Source organism: Hypanus sabinus, chromosome 7 (genome assembly GCF_030144855.1).
Source record: "Hypanus sabinus isolate sHypSab1 chromosome 7, sHypSab1.hap1, whole genome shotgun sequence".
Taxonomy (NCBI): Eukaryota; Metazoa; Chordata; class Chondrichthyes; order Myliobatiformes; family Dasyatidae; genus Hypanus; species Hypanus sabinus.
This window is the reverse complement of record NC_082712.1, coordinates 34,498,550-34,523,550: the sequence shown is the minus strand read 5'-3', so window position 1 is coordinate 34,523,550 and position 25,001 is coordinate 34,498,550. Positions and strand designations below refer to the sequence as shown.

General features: G+C 37.8%; 1 protein-coding gene across 1 annotated transcript; it reads left to right on the top strand.

Moving 5' to 3' along the window:
• Positions 1-24,954, top strand: LOC132396674 (uncharacterized). The gene is made up of 9 exons (XM_059974452.1): positions 1-182; positions 2,761-2,982; positions 5,304-5,380; positions 8,106-8,188; positions 10,302-10,419; positions 12,013-12,149; positions 14,646-14,797; positions 18,790-18,907; positions 22,441-24,954. Exons 2-9 carry the CDS (start codon positions 2,765-2,767, stop codon positions 22,681-22,683), a joined length of 1,146 nt encoding a protein of 381 aa, XP_059830435.1. The 5' UTR covers positions 1-182; positions 2,761-2,764; the 3' UTR covers positions 22,684-24,954.
• The last annotated feature ends 47 nt before the right edge of the window (positions 24,955-25,001 follow it).

The following is a 25,001-nucleotide window of genomic DNA, read 5'->3' as shown; positions in this document are numbered from 1 at the left end:
ACGGGGCCGGTGGCCTCAGGCGGGTCGCTTGAATTTGAAGTGGGCGAGGAGGCGGGTGACAACGGTCGGGCCGGGTCGGGCCCCGGTTGTGTGAGGGTTGGATTGGGACTGCGGCGAAGGAGGTAGCCGGTCCCTCCCCGGTGCTAAACACGACATGAACCTGTAACAGCCCATCCAGAAAGGTATGGAGCACGTAGGCCGTGTGATCCGGAGCAATGACACCATAATAAACCAGAGGGGAACTTTGCAGACCGGAAATGGGAACTAAAACCTGAATGCACAGTTACCGTTTCCATGAGCGTGAGGTTCAGTTTGTTTTACTGCGTGTAAATGTTTCTGGTCCACCATGTATGGTAAGCTAGCCTGAAAGGTTAGATAGATCGCATGGGACCTGATCACCAACCGGAGTCAAAACTGACTTGGTAGGAGTCCGTAGGTATTAGTGGGAGGCTGTTATTCTGTGAAAAGCGGTGTGTTGTAGGTTTCGATGGTCCACTCTTGTTTGTCATTTATGTTATTTTTTTTTTGGTGACCATGGTTAGTAAGTTTGTGGATGGCCTAAAATTAGTCGTTCAATAAGAAAATAATCCAAGGTCACAACAGGATCAAGCTGAACTGGAGAAATTTATAAAAGGATGGCAGGTGGGAATTTAACTTGGCTAAATGTGAGTACTGTATTTTAGTGATTTAAGCTGGGGCAGGACTTGCACAATAAATGGTGGGACCCTAGTTTGAACAGAGAGCCTTAGAGGTACAGATAGACAGATGAGGGCGGCAAAGATTGGAATTCGGAGCCTTAGACCACCTTCTGGAGGAATTTAGTAGATTGAGCAGTATCTGTGGGATCTACGTCAATGTCTCAGGTTGAAAATCTGTATCAGTACTGTTTCAAAGCTGAGTTTATTGTGTGTGAGTACAGGAGAAAAATGTACTTGCTATAGCATCAGATATGCAGCATTCACAATTAAACATAAATTATACAGTTTTTTTCAAGAAAAGGCACAATTAGAACAAACTTAGACAAACTTCTATAGATGTGTTTTAAGGCTCTTGATTGGATAAATCCTACCAAAAAAAATGGATATGGCCCAGTTCATCATGGGTAATGTCCTCCTCACTATGGAGCACATCTGCACAGAGTGGTGTCACAGGAAAGCAGCATCCATCATCAGGGAACCCCACCACTCAGGTCATGCTCCTTTCTCGCTGCTACCATCAGCAATAAGGTACAGAAGTCTCAGCCCACACCTCCAGGTTCAGGAACAGTTGTTACCCCTCAACCATCAGGCTCTTGAACCACAAGGGATACCTTCACTTGCCCCATCACCGTCTGTTCCCTCAACCTACGAGCTCACTTTTAAGGACACTTCATCCTGTGTTCTCAATATTTATTGCTTATTTACTTATTATTTTGCCTTTTGTATATGCACTATCCTGTTGGGTATGATTTTTTTTCATTGATTCTATTGTTTTTAGACTTGCTGTGTATGCCTGCAACAAAATGAATCTCAGGGTTGTATAAATTCAAGGGAAGTAGCAGTTCCTGAACCTCATGGTGTGGGATTTCTGGCTTCTATACCTCACGGCTGAGGGTAACTCGAGAGTGCACCTTCCTTATGACTGCATCTGTCTGTGTACTGTGTCTGGGATGGGTCATCTGATGTGTAAACACCCAGCTGCTGATTTCTCCCATGCTATTTTTCCTTCTCTAGACTGGTATGTGTTCACCCACCACCCCTCCCCAAAGCACACACTTCCTGAAATCAACAATTAGCTCTTTAGTTTTATTAACATTGAGCAAGATATTGATGTTGCAGCACCAGATCACACCTCTGATTTCGATTAAGCCATTTGGCATGCTTGTCTCTATCGCCAATCCATCCACAGGTGTCAGGCAACTTTGTACCTGTACCCCTTGACTTATCGATTTCCTCCAGCAGAGGAGTTTATTGCTCCAGGGGTACAGATACAGAGTTCCCTGCTACGGGCCGACGGAATGGCAATAAAGGCAAGCGTGCCAATTGTGTACAAGAGTTCAAATGCCTAGTTGCACCTGTACAAGTTAGTGAATCATATTTGGAGCATTGTGTGCAATTCTGGTTGCCCAGCTTTAGGTAGGAATCATTGAGCTGGAAAAGGTGCAGAAATTTCGAGGATGTTACAGGGATTTGTTGAGTTATAAGAAGCTAAATAGTCCGGGAGTTATTTCCCTGGAGTGTAGGAGGCAGCAGAGATTTATAAAATCATGATAGCTGCAAGTAAGATGGATAAACACTGTATTTTTCTCTAGGTGGGAGAGCTTAAAACAAGAGGATATGGATTTAAGAGAGAAATTTAGAAGAGATGTGAAGAGCAATTTACTATTCCCATGGCGAGGGTTGTGGGTCTATGAACGAGTTGCCAGAGGAAACTGCACAGGTGTGTGCAGTTACAATGCTTAAAAGGCATTGAGACGGGTACATGAAAAGAAAATATTTATAGGGATGGGGACCAAATGCAGGCAAATAAGATTAGTGCAGTTGTATTTAACCCTTAATTCTCAAAGAGCAATGCAGTATTCAATTAACAATTAAATCCAAAGGAACAATTGGATATGTCTTTTAGTAAAATTGTTATCCTATCTCGTAATCTTCAGCAGAAGACTGTGTATGTTAAAAATATTAATGTTTACCGTTGCTTTTTGTTGCTGCCACTGAATAGTGACCACACTGCATAATTACGTAATTACATAATCTGTCTTAAGTATTTTCGTTTTTCTAGGATAATGGCTCCAACGCCTGGGTTGAATAGATTTCGGGAACTGGATATCACTCCATGCCGTGGATACAAGAATCTCCATGCTGGAATAAAAATACAAACTGAGCAGCTCTTTGTAAATAGAAGGAAGAACAATGGATCTCCTAATGAGAAAGGAAAAATCTCTTTTACTCCACGGCGTCGATTGGTAACACCTTTAATTTCAAACACACTTGATCATCTCATGTAAGTACTAGGGTTTAAGATAGAAAAATGCTTCAATATCACACTTCCAATGAATATTCATCTTTACTATGCTTAAACCAGTTAATACTTCATGAAACTATCTCTGAAGTGCCTTAGATTTCTACTTGACTAATGTTCCTTCCCAGGAAATTCTGTGAAATATAATTTTGGAAGCCCAGACTCATCAAGCTTTTGGGAATTCCATTAAGCTGTCACATCCTCAAATAAGATGGTTAGTCAGGTAGTACCTTCAGAATTCATGCCAACTATAATTAGGGGCAAGTCATTTTTATCCAATTCAATAAAATTGTTTGACTGTAGCAGATTGACTGGAGGATAATCCATTTGATGTGTAAGTAGACTTCCTGAAGGCTTTTGATAGGATGCTGCATTACAAGCTTATCAGCAAAGTTGAAGCACGTGACGTAAAAGAGACATAGATGTGATGTTGGATGGGTAACACAAAAGAGGGTCTTAGTGAGTGTTCCTTTTTCTGGACTGGAAGAAGATGGACTGAAACGTTCCCCAGAAGTTAGTGTTAGAACTGTCATTTTTTTGGGGGGTTGAGGACCATATTTATGCAATTCATAATTTCTAAGTTGGAGGATGACACATTTTTCAGTCTAGTGAAAATGGCGAGGAAGTAAACAGGGTGGTGGAATGGCCAAATGTATGGCAGTTGAAATTTAATGTTGGGAAATGTAAGGTGATATATTTTGGTAGAAAGAATTAGGAGAGGTAATATAGAATAATAGATTCTATCCTAAATGTGTGCAGGAGCAGATGAACCTGAAGGTATCTATGCATGCAAGCATAAAAGCAGAGAAATTAAAACATACTTGATCATGTTTCAGTTGGACAATTGTGTTCAATTGAGATATGCCAACTAGTGGAATGGTGCTGCAGCAACAACCTGGCACTCAACATCAGTAAGACAAAACAGTTGATTGTGAACTTCAGGAAGGGTAGGATGAAAGAACTCATGCTAATCCTCAGAGAGATCAGAAGTTGAGAGAGTGAGAAGCTTCAAGTTTCTGGGCATCGAGATCTTTAAGGATCTAACCTGGTCCCAACATATCAGTGGCTACACTTTATTAGGAATTTGAAGAGATTTGGTATGTCAACAAATACACTCAAACTTCTATAGTTGTACTGTGGAGAGCATTCTGCCAGGCTGCATCACTGTCTGCTATGGAGGCGCTACTGCACAGGACCAAAAGAAGCTGCAGAAGGTTGTAAATCTAGTCAGCCCCATCTTGGGCACTAGCCTACAAATTACCCAGGTCATCTGTAGGGAGCAGTGTCTGAGAAAAGCAGCGTCCATTATTAAGGACCTCCAGCACCCAGGGCATGCCCTTTTCTCACTGTCACCATCAGGTAGGAGGTACAGAAGCCTGAAAGCACACACTCAGCAATTCAGGAACAGCTTTTTCCCCGCTGCTATCCAATTCCTAAATGGACATTGAAGCTTTGGACACTACCTCACTTTTTTAAATATACTGTATTTCTGTTTTTGCACTTAAAAAAAATCTATTCAATATATGTAATTGATTTACTTGTTTATTTATTATGTTTTATTTTATTTACTATTATTATTTTTCTCCTCTGCTAGATTATGTATTGCATTGAACTGCTGCTGCAAAGTTAACAAATTTCAGGTCCCATGCCAGTGATAATAAACCTGATTTTGAATTATAGTCCCTGCATTTTAGGAAGGAAGAATTATGAAAGTGATGGGAAGGGAGCAGAAAAGGTTTTTAGGAATATTTCCTGGGACATTTACAAGTATAGAGCAAAGGTTGGGGTTGTTTACTTTAGGGCTGATCTGATCATAGTATGTAGTTTGGATAGATTGGGTACCCTCATTGTTGGTTCTGAGGCATTTTTCTTGCCAAGAGGTGATTTAATTTAATGGAAAAACTAATCTTATAACATGCACAGAGTGTAAGTTCCAATATTCAAAGTATTTCTTGAAGTTGATCAGTGTAATTGGGAAAACTTGTCTGATGTTACATTACTATGAGAGATAAATAATTTTAAAAACAGATTGGGTCCAGTTGTGCTGTCACTGAACTCATTGGAAAAATAACTAGTTGGGTTACATTTCTTTCATGGTCGCTTCAAGAATTTTAGATAATTTTAACATGACAGTGGCAAAAATTGATCAGTCTCATTATATCTTTCAAGAGGAAAGTGTATAAAGTGTTCATGTACTTTTCAGAAAAAGATTAAAATTAGAATAGGCATATTTCAGGGCACAAAGTATAAATAAGTTTTTATGCATTGCGTTTTTTAAATAAAAGATTTTTTGTGTTTTACAGGTCCAGTATTGAAAAGAGCCACAAGAAATCAGAAAAACCAGTCAGCCCAAATCTTGCAATGCTTAGAATGACTCCAGGTGAGTGGGTAGTTTGATGAAAAGCTATTTTTAAACTGAATACCATAAAAGTGGAAAGCTTGAATCCCCTGTCCTCAACCTCAAACCTTCATACTGACCTTTCATGGGTCCAGCATTTGGTGCCTGATTACTTACAGGTTTGGCCTGCTTGAAGTTTACAGCTTAGGAGGTTTGGAAAACGGCATTTTGAGTATTGCATTAATAAAGACACTAGAAGAGATAACAAATTATTGCAAATGGCCATCTGGCTTACTATTATACATGAGGAAAGGAAGCCGATCCTTACCCTGAATAGTCTTTGTATAATTCTGGAACCAACCCTATATTTGATTCTCTTTCTTTTTAAATCTTTTTATTAATTTTTAAACAAACATAAATGAAACATGAATACAAAGTGTTTGAGAGTACATAATTGATAGTTTAAGTAGACATTCAAATATATAATAATCAATATATATAGCCTCCCAAACTCATAGTATTTATGAACAAAAGAAACAAAGAAAAAAAAGACCAAAAAAAGAGAAGAAAAAAAAAACACTAACCAACATGGGCCGTTGCATAATGTTAAATACATACAGTAGTGCCAATAGCTCCGAACCTCGATCCAAATAATTAAGGATAATAAAAGTAAGGTTTAGGAAAAGACAATTTAACTCATATGAAAATGTTGAATAAATGGTCTCCAAGTTTCTTCAAATTTAACTGCAGGGTAAAAAACAACGCTTCTAATTTTTTCTAAGCTCAAACAAGAGATAGTTTGAGAAAACCACTGAAATATAGTTGGAGGATTAATTTCTTTCCAATTCAATAAAATAGATCTTCTAACCATTAATGTAACAAATGCAATCATTCATCGAGATGAAGAGGATAAACGACTATTATCCACCATTGGTAAACCAAAAATTGCAGTAAAAGGATGCGGTTGGAAATTGATATTCAGAACTCTTGAAATAATACTGAAAATATCTTTCCAGTAATTTTGTAAACAAGGGCAAGACAAAAACATATGTATATTTGATTCTCAAATAGGCTCTGAAATGGCCAAGCAATCTGCCTAGTTGTACTATTTGCTGTTAATTTCAAACAATAAAACTGGGCAGACTACCCGGCATTAACTTGGGTACATTCCTGGTTGTGGCAAAGTTGTACCTGTTGGGACCTGACAATAAAGAAAATTGACCACATTTGACCTGTTTTCACTCAGGACAAATCCAGTCCTGCTAATTACAACCCAATCATCGATCATTCATTGGTAAAGTGATTGAAAGTGTCATTGATGGTACTATCAAGCAACATTTACTTGCTAGTAAATTGCTCTCTGCTCTAGTTTGGTTATGCTAAATATACTCAGTTCCTGACCTGACCACATCCTTGCTTCATACTCTTAATTTGACCTGAATTTCAGGGGTGAGATGAAAGTGACTGCCCTTGACATTTGGGGGGTGGGGGGGAGAGATAACAATGTATCAAAGAGCCCTACTAAAATTGTAATCAATGGGCATCAAGGGGGAAACACTCCAATATTAGGAGTCATATCATACGCAAAGCAAAATAACCCCAGGACATCACTGTAGGAATTTCCCCGGACACTGTATTAGGCCAAATGATCTTCAGCCGCTTCACTTCACCTTCCTTCCAAAATCTGGTCAGAAGTCAGGATGTTTGCTGATGACTGCTTCATGTTCAACCCATTGCAAACTCTTCAGCATCTGAAACAATCCATGTCTGAATGTAACAAATTATGACAGCATTCAGACATGAGCAGATAAGTTGCTTTCTGCCACTTCCCTGAATGAGCATAGCTTCAATCTGACACAATAGCCAGGATAAAGCGGTGTGCGTGATTGATGGGCTGTTAATGGATATGAGGTGTTGCTCCATATTGTCTGAAGCTCCAACCTGATGCATGAACTTTGATTTCTCTAACTTCCAGTAATTTCTCCTACCTCTCTCCTCTTTTTTTAAAATTTCTTATTCTAGTTACCTTCTCAGCCCTTCTCTTTTCACCTACCCATCACCTCCCTCTGGTTCCCCTGTCCCCTACATGATCCACTGTCCCCTACTATTAGATTCTTTCTTCTTCTGCCCTTTGTCTCTTCCACCGTAGCTTCTTACTTCGTCCCCCCACCCCTGCACCCATCTACCTTCCACCTTACCTGGTCTCACCTTCTAGTTCCCCCTCCCCATCACCTTTTTTATTTCAGCTTTCCAGTAATAATGAAGGGTCTCAGTCCAACATATTGGCTATTTATTTTCCCTCCATAGGTACTGCCTGACTTGCTGAGTTTCTCCAGCATTTTTTGGGTTGCTAGAAATGTTTATCATGATTGATAAACAAATATATAATGGCATAAAATATCAGACATGCTTTATAAACTTTTCAAAACTGATTTCTACTCATCTTTATTTGCATCTTAAATTGAAAAGCATCTGTTACTGTAAATTGGTAATTGGGACAGCTGCCAATGTGCAAACCAATCACAGGCAGAGCTCAAACGTTCATCTACAGGAATTATAGCTTGAGTGCCAGTTGAGTTTTTGATGCTTATTAATTTAACAAGTAGTAAATCTTTGATGTAATTGTTTATCTAATTTTGCTTTTGTTTTGCATTACTTTTCCTGCAATTAATATTTTAAACTATAAAATTATCAGAAGTATGAGTACATGTTTCCATAACTGTAACATGAAGTAAAGTTGAAAACTTCTTAATTTTGTTTGAACCAGGTCTTCAACAGAAACAAAAGCTTTTACAGGAAAAGCATCTAAAGGCAAAATCTTCAGCGGACAAGATTCCTGTAGGTGGTGGAGTAAGTATACATTTTGTAATAAATACTGCATCCTATTTGCAAATGCGATCTGAATGTAATGGCAACTTCTAAATGGAGATCTTTGAATGACGTATACGTGTAGTTTGGAGAGTAAATAAGCCCTTCAAACCTGCACTGTTGTTTAATATAATGGCTGATTTGATTCTAACTTCTGCTTTGTATTTCCATCTACTTGTAGATCTGTAGTATCCTATTACTGAGTAAAATAAATATGTATTTGTCTTCACAGTATAAAAGGGATCCAAACCTTTAAATATAAAATTCAAATGTTTGAATAAAAGAATGGATTATTTATTTAGTATTAGTTCATTAGCTAATTCATGGCCTTGAATTTGCTCTCAGGTATTCACTATTCACTGATGCAATGTATCATCGGATAGTGTGGTGTAGAGTCTGCTTTGGATTGCAGAATCATGAACTCATAAAATTACCCATGTTAACTAATGTGCTTTTTAAAATACCTCTACAAATCTGTACATTAAAAAAATTAGCAACCTTTGAACTACATTGTAACGATTGGTCTTTTGCTTTGCTGGTTAATATTTTTCTCATTATTCACTTTGATTTGACCATTAAGCTGTTTGTAGAGTAGCAGCTTCCAGGAGTTATTCCAAATCATTTTTTATGACACTGTGTATGAGTTGCAATAGTAGCATTTTTTTAATGAACCTTTGTTTCCAAAATTACTTGACTATTCAAAATGCATATTCTATTTTTTAAACCCTTTTACTAAGCTTACTTATCAAAAATGTTAAGTGTACATTCAATTAATGGTCAAGACTTAAGACAGTGTGGAAAGAGACAGGTTTAACTTTTCATACCTAAGATCACTTGTCAGTTGTGGAGGGGAACTGGTTAGCTTCAGGAAGTGAAGGGCCTTTATGGCACGGAGAATATGTGGTGGGTTCAAATGTCCATAGTGAATGGGACTAGCAAAGTGTTCTTTCCTGTTGGCATTGCCTGTGTCTGACATTTTCACCCTGTTCTTGTGGGATGGACCTTTGGAGATTGGGTAACAAAATTTTTTAAATAGAGTATTGAAGAGTTGACACGTCATGACTGTCAATGTGTTGCCGTATCTCCTGCATCTTTGTCAGCATCTGTTCTTAGAGTACAGGTTTTTGTTGGAGTTAACAAATTTCAGGTCACATGCTGGTGATAATAAACCTGATTCTGATTCGGAACTCCTCCTATAGATGCCTATAAAGCCATTTTTTTTAAACTGGCATAAGATGGAGCATCCAATCCAAGAACACTATACATGTGTAGTTAACTGCCTCCTTGATCTCTTGGTCATTCACATGAAATGTCCTGGTTCTCAGTAGCTAAACAGAATTTGTAGACAGGTGCCAATTATGGTGAACTTCTGGGCAGCCCATAAGCTGTGGGCACTTTGCAACACCTGGGTATTGACATATTGTATGAGGTTCCATATGGGAAGAGCTGCCTTTATGGAGTTCTTGAGTGCTCCAGGATTGAAGGTATTAATGTTTCTGTTGGCACTGATGATTTAGGTCCAGGTTGATGGGGGTAATAAAGCAGATTATGTTGTGTTAATGCATACATGCTTATGATGTAGATACCTCTCCAGGCTCTTGTTCAGATAATGTATTCGAACAAAGTCCATTGCTTGGACTGGGGTTGATTCATGATTTTTTTTTGTGGATTTTCCTTTAACAAAAAGGGTTGTTCACTATGATAGGACTGTAGTTGGAACTTAAGTTATTGTTCTGATAGGCGGTAATTCTGCCTGTGACTGCTTTACACATTGGCACATGTCCCAATTACCAATTTGCAGCCTAATAAAATGCTGAATTTAATTTGTGAAGCATTGGAGGCCTAAATTAGTATCATGATGTTGATGTTAGGATGTTATTAGAAAGTAGAATGAATTTCAATCAGTTCTTACCTCTGCTGTGCTTTAATCTGAAATGAAGAAATGAAAAAGTAGGTTCATTCCTAAGCAGAGATGCTCATCATGTTGAATGCTGATAAAATAGTCAAAAGCAGTTGGAAAAATTATGGTAATAAACTTGTTGAAAAATCTTATTCCCATCCATGGCATTAATTAAGTTTCTTTTTGTAATTCCAGATTAGTATGTGGCCAGAAATGGACAATATGAGACTTACTAAAGGAGAAGTAATTGGTCTTGCAGTAACATCTTTTCTGCTAAGTGCTGCTGTTTTCATCATGTTTGAATACCTGCATGGTATGTTTTGGTTTGTTTTATTAAAAATATATATTATATAAAATTCCATCATTTCCCTGATTTTGCCTACATAATATAGGAGGTTTTGATAAACATGTTTTCTGCAAAATACTGTCCCATCTCTTCTCTAAGGTTTGATGGACATGCACATTAGATTCAATGTTTTACATTCACTTCAATATCACTTTTTCTCCCCTTTTGTCAGATTAATTTCCAAAACCTCAATGTATGTGATTTCGGCAAAGAACTCAAGCGTTCATAGTCATTTATATAATGTTGTTTTTGGCGAGCACTTGTTTTTGTTTTTGGTGAGGGTCATGTTTTTTGACTTCTCCAGTGCGTTCAACACCATCCGCCCTGCTCTGCTGGGTGAGAAGCTGACAGTGATGCAGGTGGATGCTTCCCTGGTGTCATGGATTATTGATTACCTGACTGGCAGACCACAGTACGTGCGCTTGCAACACTGTGTCAGACAGTGGTCAGCAGCACTGGGCTCCACAGGGGACTGTCCATTCTCCCTTTCTCTTCACCATCTACACCTCGGACTTCAACAACAGAGTCTTGCCATCTTCGGAAGTTTTCTGATGACTCTGCCATAGTTGGATGCATCAGCAAGGGAGATGAGGCTGAGTACAGGGCTACGGTGGGAAACTTTGTCACATGGTGCGAGCAGAATCATCTGCAGCTTAACGTGAAAAAGACTAAGGAGCTGGTGGTGGACCTGAGGAGGGCCAAGGCACCAGTGACCCCTGTTTCCATCCAAGGGGTCAGTGTGGACATAGTGGAGGATTACAACTACCTGGGGATATAAATGGACAATAAACTGGACTGGTCAAAGAACACTGAGGCTGTCTACAAGAAGGGTCAGAGCTGTCTCTATTTCCTGAGGAAACTGAGGTCCTTTACCATCTGCCGGACAATGCTGAGGATGTTCAATGAGGCTGTGGTGGCCAGTGCTATCATGTTTGCTGTTGTGTGCTGGGGCAGCAGGCTGAGGGGAGCAGACACCAACAGAATCAACAAACTCATTCATAAGGCCAGTGATATTGTGGGGGTGGAACTGGACTCTGTCGGTGGTGTCTGAAAAGAGGATGCTGCCCAAGTTGCATGCCATCTTGGACAATGACTCCCATCCACTCCATAATGTACTGGTTAGGCACAGGAGTACATTCAGCCAGACTCATTCCACCGAGATGCAACACTGAGCGTCATAGGAAGTCATTCCTACCTGTGGCCATCAAACTTTACAACTCCTCCCTCGGAGTGTCAGACACCCTGAGCCAATAGGCTGGTCCTGGACATATTTCAACTTGGCATGATTAACTTATTATTTAATTATTTATGGTTTTATATTGCTATATTTCTTCACTATTCTTGGTTGGAGTGGCTGTAATGAAACCCAATTTCCCTCGGGATCAATAAAGTATGTCTGTCTGTTTTATTTGTGTTTTCTTTGATTTTATTTTAATCTCTGATCCTCAATCTAACTTCCCTGTAATTCTTTCTACTTTTAGCAACCTTCTTGTAAATTACTTTCAATGGAACAAATTGTCATCATGATGGCTGTGCTAATGAGTAAATTTGTGCTTTCAGGCCCATTACTTTTGAATTTAAATTTGTATAGTGCGAGAGTGAGAGCATTTCACAGGGACCATCCTCTTTCAAGCACCTCTGAACTAGTCCTCAACCAATCACTAGTAAGATGGCACAAAGATTTCTGGAAGTTATTGGTGAGTAATGAAAGGAATGGGTTTCATCTGAGTCATTTTGGGGAAGTTTTCTCCCAAAGTGCTTCCTTTACCAACAGCTCTGGCTTCATTTATAAAGTGCAAGTATTCATTATCTAATATCATTCATTTTGTAAGGCTCCTGTATTAACCAATAAATAGTATATCCCTCTGACTCTGAATCAGAAAGGTTTTTTTTTATAAAGCTTGATGCCAAGTACATGCTGAGACATTAAACAAAGGGCCTGTATACTCTCCTAAATCAACATTGAAGTTCTAATAGAATATTTGTTTATTATATAGAAAATAAGACCAGAGCAGGCCTTTCAACTCTCAAAGCTTGCTTCATCCTTAAATATGATTATGGCAGATTATTCAAATTCAGTAATTTTCTTCCATGTCCTTTCATTCTCTAGTCCTAAGAACAATATTTAACTCGTTGATTATATTTAATTATTTGGCTTTAACTGGTTTCTGTGGTGGAGAATTCTAATAGATCAACACTCTCTGCAGAGAGTACATTTCTCCTTATCTCAATCTTAGATGGCTTACCCTTATCAATAGACTACAGGATGTGCCTGTTGCTGACAAGACCAGCATTTATTGACCATTCCTAACTGCTCTTGTAAAGTCATTATCTTAAGTGCAGCAGTACAACTTATTGAACTGTAGGCAGCTGGTAAAGTTGTATATTTTACAGAATGCTAGGGATCAAACAAGGGCAGTGCACTATTTGAAATTCTGAATAAGATTCAATTTGCTTTTTCTCCTGCTTTCAGTTGTCAGTAAATGATTATTACAAACAGTTAATCAGCCAGAGTCTGATTATCTGTGTTCTCCTTTAAAGGCAAAATCAAAGCATTTGTCTAACTGGTCTGGTCATTTTTGTTCTCCATTATAAATTCTCTTACTGTAAGGGATCTACATTAGATTAGCTTTTTCTCTCTTTACAACTGGGTCTATAGCACTTTTAATTAGTTTTGTGTTGTCTGCAGGCTTACTGCATACTGTTTTCACCTTCTTAATCAACCACTTTGAGTTCAAAGCTGTTCCTTATCCTCAGGTTTGGTACATTTTTGGGCCAATTTGTATATTTCCTGCTTGGATTTAATAATATTCTTACTTTCACCTGTTACTCACAGTTGAGCCACATTCCTGCTTTTATCTTCTTCCCCAGCCCCTACCCAGGAAGGAATGATCACTGGTTGTTTTTTTAAATCTGTGCTTTTCTTAGATGTTTGTCATTGCTAGCTAACTGTTAATCCCCATAAATAATGGTCCACAATCTATTTTAAACAACGATCACCTTATCCATGACAGTTTGGCTTGGGGATCTGAGTTTCAGAATCAGTCTTCATTAAATTGCCTCCCCAAAGGCCACACATGATATGATTGCTTATTAATCATTTCATTGCGCAATGCACAATCTTGGGTGGCCTACACTGTTGATTCCTCAATATATTGGTCCAGAAATCCACCCTGTGTTCACTTCAGGAATTCCTCTAGCAAGCATCATTACTAATCGGTTAGCTGTATCTATATGTTGATTAAAGTATTTGTAAAGTACTGTTAACCTTTATTGCATGCATGTCTAATTTCTTGTTTAATACTGTATCCCCAATATCGAGCCTACTGTTTCAACTCCATCAGAACAAGTAACAAGGTCTCAGGAACTTGCATCCCTCCACTTACACCATTCATCGAGCCATGCATTAATCTAATTTATCCTTTTAGCTCTACTCCGACTGGCACATGATATAGGAAATATCATTTAGGTTCTTGTGTTTAATCTGCTTGCCTACGTTCAGTTCAAAGATCTCATCCCTTGCCATTGGTGGTATGTATCATGACACCTTTACTCACCTTTACTTCTTGACTACCATAATATGTTTAACTAGTAACTAGTTGGACCAGGATAGACGTAGTGTCCCTGAATACCAACAGAATGCAGAGTCCTGAACAGAATCCTGGGTCTGAGTTCTCCAGCCATAATTTGCCCTTTAGTTACTTTAAATTACAACCAACTAAGGTCCTATTTTCCACTTCTCCACATATATCAAAGTACCTTTATAAATATATAGCCCTCTGTTCCAGATATGAACAGTCTCTCTGTTCCTGCACATTTAAACCTTGGGTCACCTGAACCCACTCTTTGAGAAATGTATTTGGAGGATAAATGGCAAGAAGGAAGGTCTAGGTAGGCTAGGAATTCTGAAGTCAGAAGAAAGGGCCTACTCACTCCCTGTAAGAATGTGATTCCTGTACAAGGATGCATAAGCTTCCTTTGATTTGGAATATTTGTCTCTTAACCATTATTTTTAAAAAGATCAGTTTTTCTATGTTTGCTAACAAAAGGAATAAATCACATTTCTATTCTATTTACCACCTTGTGCATTAATTTATAATTTGGATCTCAACTATATCATGTTTAGAGGTTGTAAATAGTTGAAGCCCAGGAATCTGATATCCCATCTTGCTTTATGACTTGTTAAACTACAGGATAAGATTCAATGGCAATTTGAAGCAGCTTTTCACGTGACCTTCATTCTGTATGTAATGCTGTACGTTGTTGGGATAATGATACTGCTTTACTACCTCGTAGATAACATGATTCAGAAAAGCAGACTTACTCCAAAGAGAACAAAAAACTGGTAAGCTGCTCATTGCTAACAATCTTCTTTCTTCAAGCCAAGAGTCTAAGCTATAGAACCAAAACAGGTGGGGGCAGTTGTTTAGGCCGAATATGTTTGTAATATGTGTGCTTCAGCAATCTATCACACTCTGTGTCACTTTTCATTCTTGAGCTTTTGATCCGATGACCAGGCAATAGCAGTGAGTAGGGAATTTTTTGTTTCAAGTAGTTTTCTGATTAGCAACCTGTCAGATTTGCAGCTCGTATAAGTTAACTGGAGGAGGGAAGTGAATGTATTGTAGACAAATTTGCAGATGACGTTAAAAATGGGTGGAAGGGAAATTTGTGAGGAGGATACAAGTTTACAGAAAAATATTGAAATAGTGTATAATGTGGGAATGTGTGAAGTCCTTCATTTTGGAAGGAGAAATAAAAATGAGGTGTTATTTAAATAGAGTAAAACTGTAGAAAACTGCAACAGTGTTTTGGAACCCCTAGAGCATAGAAAGCTTACATATATGTAGCCAATAATAGAGAAGGCTAATAGAATGTTGATCTTACTTCAAGGGGGATTGGAATATAAAAGCGGAGAATTCTTGCTGCAACAACCTGGTACCAAATCTGAGTTGTACAATTAATTATTAAAAGCAACAGAGACCAAGGATAAAGTAGTGTTACGTATCCCGTAACTGGATAACTTACTGGCAAAGATAGAGAGGTCCGTTGAAGTCTGGTGTCACTATTTTCAAACGTTTTTATTTATAAAGGGGCACAAAAGTAAGGTTAATACAAACATTCAGATAAAGCACGTCGTCAATACTCAATCTAAAGCGCGGGTATAGTAATAATCATCATTAAGAAGTAATCTCGGCTGTTGTCTAGGGGATAATATTTTGTCCGTTGGAAATATAAAAGTCACTCAGTAGTCTGCAGACTTTAGCCTTTCGGGGAATCGCTGGGTTTCACGTGTTTTAGAGGGATCGGTGAAAAACGAAAAAAACTTGCCCGGGTCTTTATGAAGCCACTCCGTAAAATCAGGGGAACATTGTTTCCCCGTTGTTAGTTCGAAGTCCTTCTCGGTATTATCAGCCACCCGCTCCCCAGGCAAAGGAGTTAAGAGTGCACGTGGCGTTGAGTGGCTTCCAGGCACGGGGGCACTGAGCGAGGGTGTCCTTCTGGTGCGTCGCTGGGGTACTGCCTCCTGCAGTCCCCTTTTATCTTGACTTGCAGAGTTGTAGATGTCCATCAAAGTAGGGTGATGCAATCCCCACCCCCACATTGCCCGAGGGTGTCCATATCCATGGTAGCTGTCACGTAGCAGGGACATGCACGTCACACAGGTGCCTCTAAGAACAATGGCCAAAACCGTTGCATTGTCTCTCACTTCCTGGGTCCGAGACCCGAATTAATAGCGATCTTGCGATTCTCCGGAAGGAGGGGGCTGTTCCCGCTCCTTCGGCCCCTCAGAGCTGTGGTACATTCATAACAGTAGATACTGTGAAACTGACTATCTATTGACTAGGGCTGATGTCTCCCTTAACCCCTGAACTCAGCATTTTGAGATTTTAATCTATGGATAGTTCATTCTGAAAAAATTAGTAACAATGGTTGCAGGAGGAATTTCTGGAGCATGTAGAAGATGGATTTTTGGACCTGTATTTGACTAGAGAGTGGGCTATCCTAGATTGGATATTGTGCAATGAGAAGGGATTAATTAGCAATATTAATTACCATGTCTAGTATGTAGTGAAGAATATTGGTCCCCTGATTCAGTAATGTTGCTATTTAATTGGAGGTGGTTCAGTAAATCTTCAGAACTTGTTCCTACTTCTGGTTTTGTGACTCTAGACATAATAGTGAAGTTATCCTTGCGGCAATTAAGAATGAACAATAAAAGATGGCAATACCAGCGATGTCCACATCCTAAGAATGAATGAGAAAATATATATTGTTGAAACTATTAAAATGTAATCAAATTGTCAAGTATGATCTATTGAAACCAATTAGATAATGTTTTCCAGTAACATCACTTCTTGTAATTCCATGTGGTGTGAAAGGTCTATTCCCCCTTCTACATGTGACATGCTTTAATTGAAGTATGCTTTAAAGATCTATGCTAATTATCAAATGTTAATCCAATTCTGAGGAATTCTGTATATCTGTACAGTTGTTTAATGATTAACTCTGGGATTTTTGGATTGCTCAATTGCTTTGATTAAATGAAACATTACAGATCTGTAATATTTTTTCATGAAATTTCCACTGACAAGACATAATTGCACAATATTCTTGTGGATCATTTATACTGTCACTAGATGTCACCAACACTTAACAAAGGAAATATTTGTCAAGGAAAACCTTGAATTTATGTAGTGTTTTACAATATCCGAGTATCCCATGGCACCTTGTAGCCAATGATTGATTTTTTTTTCAAAACATTTTGTGATAAATCATAGATGTACAGTTCAAATGAACACCTGGAGGTAGGAATTTGTGTATATATAAAATATTATTCCTTATAAAAATACACAAATATAAAATATGTGAGGAACTTGGATATATAAAATATCCACTAGTATGCAAATCTGGGAATGCCATGTGCAGGGGCTGTGTTAGATCTTCATTTTAGTCATTAGATAAACAATAGAATCGGCAGATGCTAGAAATCCAAGTCACACAAAATGCTGGAGGATCTCAGCAGGCCAGGCAGCATCTATGGGGGTGGGGGGGGGGGAAGTGGTCGACATTTTGGGCCAAACCTTTCAGCAGGGCTGGAGGGAAAAAAGGTGGAGTAGATTTAAAAGCTGGAGGGAGGAGAGAGAGAAAAACAAAGGTGATAGGTGAAAGTGAGATTGGGAGACTGTTTCGCTGAACACCTACACACTCAATCAGAAGCAGTATCTCCCAGTGGCCACCCATTTCAATTTCACTTCCCATTCCGATATGTTAATCCATGGCCTCTTCTGCTGTCTCGATGAGGCCACACTCAGGCTGGAGGAACAACACCTTGCATTGCATCTGGGTAGCCTCCAGCCTGGTGACATGATTGTTGATTTCTCAAACTTCCAGTAATGGGACCCCCCCCCCCACTCTCTCCTTAACCAGTCCCCATCCCTTTTCCCCCTCTCACCTTATCTTCTTGCCTGCCCATTGCTTCGCTCTAGTGCTCCTTCCCCCTTCCATGAACTTCTATCCTCACCTATCAGACTCTCCCTTCTCTAGGCCTGTACTAATCAACTTCCCAGTTGTTCATCCCTCTCCCTCTTGGTTTCACCTATCACCTTGTTTATCTGTCCCCTCCCCCACCTTTTAAATCTACTCTTTTTTTTCTCTCCAGTCCTGCCAAAGGGTCTTGGCCCAAAACATTGACCATACTTTTTTCTATAGATGCTGCCTGGCCTGCTGAGTTCCTCCAGTATTTTGTGTGTGTTGTTTAGTCAATAGATAAACCATTTTCAGCGCACAACGCGACAATTTTCAGTGTCAACATTTTTGTTTAATCCTGATTTTTTTTTAACTTTTCTGATTTGATTGCTTAACAAAAATTTGGTACCAAGTATATGACATAGCAGCACCAAACTGCTGTAGCCTATCCCAGCTGAAGAATGAACACTTTATGGATTCAAACAAGTTTAAAGAAAATGCATGATGCTTGTTATATGATCCAGTTTGAAGGCTGAATTCATCAACAGTATGTTAAGAATTTTTTGTTAGAAAAATGGTGACTGTTATTACTATTCCATGATTGCCCAGTAACTTTCATTTTCCTTTTAATGGCAGATCAGGCAATATCAATGGAGAAAAGTTAGCATTTCTGATCAATGACTATTTCAGTTGCAAGGTCATTGACCTGAGATGCAAACTGTTTTCCTTTGTAGATGCTGCCTGCCCTACTGATAGTTTACAGCATATTCTGCTGTTTCATATTTTCTAATAAGCAATGTTTTGTGTTGGTGTTTTTTAATTGAGTTAACAAAATCATTATTGGTGCCTTTTCTTACTCTTGTATAGGTTGGCTCTGTTGGTAGTTGCTGCTTCATGGACCTTGCTTATGCTGAAGCTGCTAATTGCTGCTCAAAATCTTGAACATGCAATTGAAGGAACAGTGTACAGATTAATAGAAGAACTGGTAAGGGACATAATTTATCATTTTATAGACTTTAACATAACTATAACAGAAAGATATCTGGTTGATGAATAAACTCTTCTCTTCTTCCATCCGGATACAGGTATCGATTATAATCGGCATTTCAATGACAAACTCTGCCCCCTTTGCACAGCTTGTCATCGAAGCATCAGTTATAATCGATACCTGTACCCAGCGGGCAGTCCGAGAGGAGTTTATTAATCATATACACCGGGAAAGCACTAGATTCTTTTTCATAAGAGGTTGGTATTTATATTTTTTATGATAAATGTAGGAGCATAATAAAATCCAGAGAAAGATAATCCCTTTAAAGGGACTTTGTGTTGTTCCTCTCCACATCTCGTGGTGCATCAGGTGGTAACCTTGCCGTTTCCTTAGCATTCATCTACTTTTTTAAGGCAGTTGTTGGCTTAATGCTCAACCCAGCACTGAATGAAAGTGTGCAAGGAGCTGGCTGGATTTGAACCCTTAAAGTCTGGTCCAGATGCCACTACATCACCAGCTGGCACAAAGATACTTTGATTTGCAAAGTTATTAGATCACAGACTCAACCTGGCTTGTTGAGCTTCAAATAGACAAAGTTTTCGTAGAAGAAGAGAGAATTGAACTAAATTCTACATCTCAGCACTCAACAATGCAATTCCTTTGCCCAAATGTTAATTGATCTTTAATTACCCAGCTTTCTTGGTATTTGTACATGGAAAGAATTTTTTAAAAAACATTCTGGAAAGCTTAAATATGAGTAATCAGTGTACCCAGCAATTCTTCTGATGCTTTCAGATTCAGTACCTTGTTGAAAAGCCTCATCACTTTAGAATGTGCAGTAAATTAATTTTAATAAAAGAGCTGCCAGAGCAAGAAGGTGAGTGTTGATACTGTAAGGCTGTGACAGTTGATAAGAATGAGTAGTATTGACTTTAAAGAAAAGATGTGCCATTTAGGGAATGATATGGACACATAAAGCCCCACACAGTATGTATAATAAAATATGTAGTACCAGTTCAACTCGATGCAAAAGAACTATATTTAAAATTAGAAATTCAGCTTTGCATGATAACATCCATCTAAAGGGACATGAGAAGGTCCCATAAAGGGCAACCTTATCAAATCATTAGTTGAATTCTCACTCCTGGTTCTTTAGTTCTAATTTTGTTCTATTGCATCATAATTTCAATAGAATTAGATGAATTTCTTAAACATAAATATTATGTTAGAGGTTTACAATCATTGTTAATTCTGTAACATCTCAAATGCTCTTGTATTCAACATTTTCAATCATTTTAAATTTGTACTGCAATAGCAATTGAGCACAGCAAGGTTTACATACGGTTTCTAATGTGATGTGACCACAATCCATGATATTGCTTCTGGCTTCTGTTCTCTGAGTTTGATACTAACCAATTCTTTTGCCTTGTCTCCAATCTTGCCAAGACCTTTTGGTCCAGGTGAATTTATAGTGGATTCCAGTTAATTGGGACACATCAGGTCCAGTACATTTTGAAGTCTCTAAGCGACTGTCCCAATGAGCTGAAGTTTCATGAAAGTAGTTAAAAGATATAGAAAAGACATGCTGAGTAAAAACTATGTATTTCATGAAATATAGAACCAATTAGAACACTATCAATACTGCAGTACTATAGTATTAGGAACTAATAGTTCTTGACAAGAATTCCTCCAGTGTACACTGCTGTGTTCTTTTGACTGCAAATGAACAAATTGGCACAGGCACCTAGTGCAGATAACAGACTGCCTTCATATGATTTTGATTACTGCATCCTCCAAATCTTCATTTTCATTGTAACATTCAAGATGATTGTTGATACCTTCAAATTCTTCATTGTTCCTAACTTGAAGTAGTGAAATTGTTTCATTTTCACCCTGTGCAATTTCTACCATCTCCAAGCCTGAATGCTTGAAAACAACAGTGAGCAAAATAGTTCTGAATTGTCTTGCTGCTTATTTCTCACTAACTATCATTGACGGAAATCACTGCTTTTTGAACGCAAACATAAGCAGCTGATGCTATTTATAAACTGTTCCCTCTAAGCACGGTATAGTGTTACCAGCCACACAAGTGCACACAACTGACTGGTTAGAAACTGCTTGGCAACAGACTTCTGTCCCAAATAAACAAAGGGAATCCTGGCTATTTTGATTAGTTTTTGTTAAGAGTTGTCCCAAGTAAGTTGCTGCCCTGATTAACCATTTAACTGGAATCCACAGTATTTTGCAAAAGAGCTCTGCACTGACTTCCCCTCATCAATGCTTCGGCAAACGTGTCTACCAATCCGAGGTAAACATATCCACTTTTTTTTTAAAAAAGGACGGGTGTTTCAGTGCCAATTGTGTTGAGACACTGATAGTAACCTGTTGAGATTTTGTGGTATCTATGCTTCCTTAATAATGACAACATACTGCTGCCAAGATGAGTAGGTAAGAGAGAGACTATCAACTTCAGGAGCAGGATCACTAAACACACTCCCGTCCTAGATCATGTCTTCATTACTTTTAGGTCAAAATAAATTTGTTTCTAATAAATTTGTTTCATGATGCTTACCGAGTAAATAATGCTGACTGCCAAAAGCAGTTTGTCATTCACACACAAATGTAATCCACTGAAGTGTGAAGTAAATTTATATAGATATAGAGGACAACTTTCCAGGCACTGCACTATTTTGCTGAGCATTTGTTAATATACAGTATGTCAGGCCAAATCTTTTAATCAGAATTGTCTCTCATCTAGTCACTGTTGGTATATAAAATGGAATATGGTTGCTTTGATATAGTTGTAAATAGTTTTGATGTTTTACTGTATTTCTTCTAACTTAAATAGTGGAATTTGCCTTCTGTTCTAATATCAGACTTTAATTTCCTTTTAGATGGATATTTAGATGGTAAATGGTCTTATGATTTACAAGTCATAAATCATGGTACTGGAATTTAACCAATGTAACTCCTTTCCTTAACGTGTATTTCCATACCTGGCAACTGCATAACAAAGCCAAAGCATTTGTAAATTGATTTGTTTGCCCCAGAGATAAATTTTCCAATTAATGAATCACTATAACTGCCTATTTCTACCTCCTAATGTTGCCTGCATTTGCCTGTCTCAGTTTATCTGCTGTTTAAAATTTTGTCTACGGCCTTATTTCCACAGTGCAAAGTTCTTCTGGTTAACTTTTTGTGTCCCAACCTAGGTAAACCTTAGTTGTTTTGGCCCCAAACTTCAAAGCTCTCTATGGTCCTTCCATCTTGACTCTGTCCTCCCTGACAACAATCCTTAAGACCAGGCTTCAGGTCAACCATCTTGTTATGCTCCTTGTAGATTGTTGATAAAAATATTTTTATTATTTTTGCTCTTGTTAAGAACCTTGGGGTAATTTATTTGGTTACATATGTAAATTAAACATTGATAGTAAAGGATTAAATACCCTCATGAACATAAGCATTTCTCTGCAAAAATGGAAGAAAATTAGTTTATGCACTTGGTTAAAATTCATTATTTCTAATTGCAGGCGGACCTAGCAGTATCAGGGCATGACCTTCGCTGCTACCATGACATTGTTAGCTATTGGCGATTCCGATGCCTTCCTCCAACAAAACGGGGGATTTTGAAAATGTTTGGCTTAATAAAAGTCCATGATATCTCATTTTACCTTCAATATTACAGCCTGCCTGTAATTACAGCATTGTGCACACCAGTTATTAAATTATTACTTGCATTAAAGGCAGTCTACACCAGGCCATATATCAGCTAAGCAGACTGTAACCATTTTAATTTTCATCCATATCAGATTACTTTTTAAGAATATGTAAATATTGTCAGTTTTATAATTTAAATTACTAGTTATATTTCACATATTATTATAATAATGATGATAATCTGTCAGTTTAGAACATCCTTATAATGCTATTTACTCTATAACTGATTTGTATATGAGATGATCTTTCTCAAGGACGAGTGTTTTGGTGCATTTTGTCAATGCATTTGTTGAAATGTAAAAACTGTTTTTGTAAATTATCATGATTTTATAGTTAAGTGGGTGTAAGCATGGCTTGCACCTTGCATAGATATAGCATGGATCATTCAGCTGGGTTGTGTCTGATCCATACCTCAACTCCCCATCTGCCTTTGAGCTATGTAAAATGGTGCATCCTTGAATTCACCATGTCAAAACATAATGACAATATCGCTGTTACTTTATGTACTAGAACTTAAGGCTTGAAATTTGTGCAATTGGAGTTGCTCCTACAGTAGAAATTCAGAACTACTCTTTTTGATTTCAGATCACATGCTCAGAAATGTGTATTCTGCTCAAATCACCAAGTTGAGCCAGAGAAATGGGAGGCATTCTGGTTCCATATCTGCTATTGCTTCTGCTGTCCATAAACCTACCCATTACTACAACCATCTTAGTAGATTTTAATAGAATCAAGAAAATAAAAGAAACTACAGATAAAGGAAATCCTTGATAAAAATGAAATGCTGGAAAAGAACAGCTGGTAGCACCTGTTGAAAGGGAATTAATGTTTCAGATTGACAACTTTTCACTGAAATAACTGTTTCTGCCCACACATGCTGCCTGACCTGCTAAGCATTTTCATTTTGTTATTGCTATTCTAACGTAGGGTGTGAACAACGCTAAGTAAATGACAATTCAAAACTGATGTTTGAACAAAGTGTGTTACAAAAACAGTTGTGTATAAAAGACATTACAAATAACCTATTACTTTGATTTGAGGGTGAACAAATCCATCTATAAATCAATTCAATTGCTATTCAGTGATTTTCTTTTTCCTCTCTGACCTGTTGTTCCATTGCAGGAAAGACTTAATTCAGTTGAATACTTCTTGATCAAAACAAGTTGAGTTAATAAATGCCTGAGAACTTGGGTGGGTGGGGAGAAAGGCCTATTCATTGTTAACATTAATTTCCAGCATCCCCACTATTGAAAGTTGTTGCTTTTTATAATGAAAATACCACAGTAAATTTTCACTTGTTTTTGTTCTGTTGATAGGGTTGTTAGTAATAAACTAAAAATACTGCCAGGTCAAGGTTATTAATATATACCTCAAGTGATGACAAATACAATTTTAAAATGTCCTGTACTTACATTAATTGAAAGTTGTTAAACAAAAACTGATTATGCCTGTACAATCCAGTATCTATGGAAGTTAAATAAATTGAACTAGTACTTAATTTCATATTTAAAAAGGTAATGAAAACAATGGGACAAGAATAGCTTCATGACTTTCAAAGCCAGATAGAGGTAGCAATGGTCATTGTTAACCAAAAGCTGCAGTTGCTGGAAAGCTGAAATAGTTTTCAAAAAAATGGCTGAAAATACAGTACATCAAGTAACATGTCTTTTGTGGGCAGCAAAAATTACATTTCAGGTCATGAAACACACTACCCTTGAAATGTAATGTATTTGAATTTTCATTAGAATTGGAATTTTTTTTTTAAAGCCTTGAAGTAGATGCTGATAGTTTCAGCATTTTCTGTTTTTATTATAATCATATTTTGACTATTTAATGATGATTTTTTTTCGGGGGGGGGGGGTCTGCTCAAATGTGCTCAAACCTAATGTACTGTAGTACACAGTACATTCATCCATTCAATGCACAATATAGTCCCAGTCTTGGAGAATGTGAAAATGCCAGTTGTATGTTCAATGTTCAAAGAACATGACTAGTATTCATATTTGCACACTAGTTACAGAATCAGGTTTATTGTCACTGGTATGTGACATGAATTCAAACAAATTACCTATGTCGTTTCCATTTCCTTTTAAAGAACTATATTTTACACTGCAGTTCTAATTGAAAATGTTAATATAGAGACAAAAAAATCTCAATGGCTGTACATGAAGTGCCAAATTTTTAAAGATGTTGCTGCTACAACTTTACTGTTCATGTAACAATGTTGGTAAATTGAAAATGTCTTTTCTGACTTAATTTGTATAATAAAATTTACTCTATCAGCTTATTTTCATAAGTCTAATCTTCCTTGGTTGTATGAGAATTCTGGATGTACAAACACTTAGTGAAACAATCAGGCCACAGCACACAGCTT

Coding starts and splice junctions, on each gene's coding strand:
- LOC132396674 (XM_059974452.1), top strand. CDS start 2,765: ATGGCTCCAACGCCTGGGTTGAATAGATTTCGGGAACTGGATATCACT. Junction 8,189..10,301: donor AGATTCCTGTAGGTGGTGGA/GTAAGTATACAT, acceptor TTGTAATTCCAG/ATTAGTATGTGGCCAGAAAT. Junction 14,798..18,789: donor CCAAAGAGAACAAAAAACTG/GTAAGCTGCTCA, acceptor ACTCTTGTATAG/GTTGGCTCTGTTGGTAGTTG.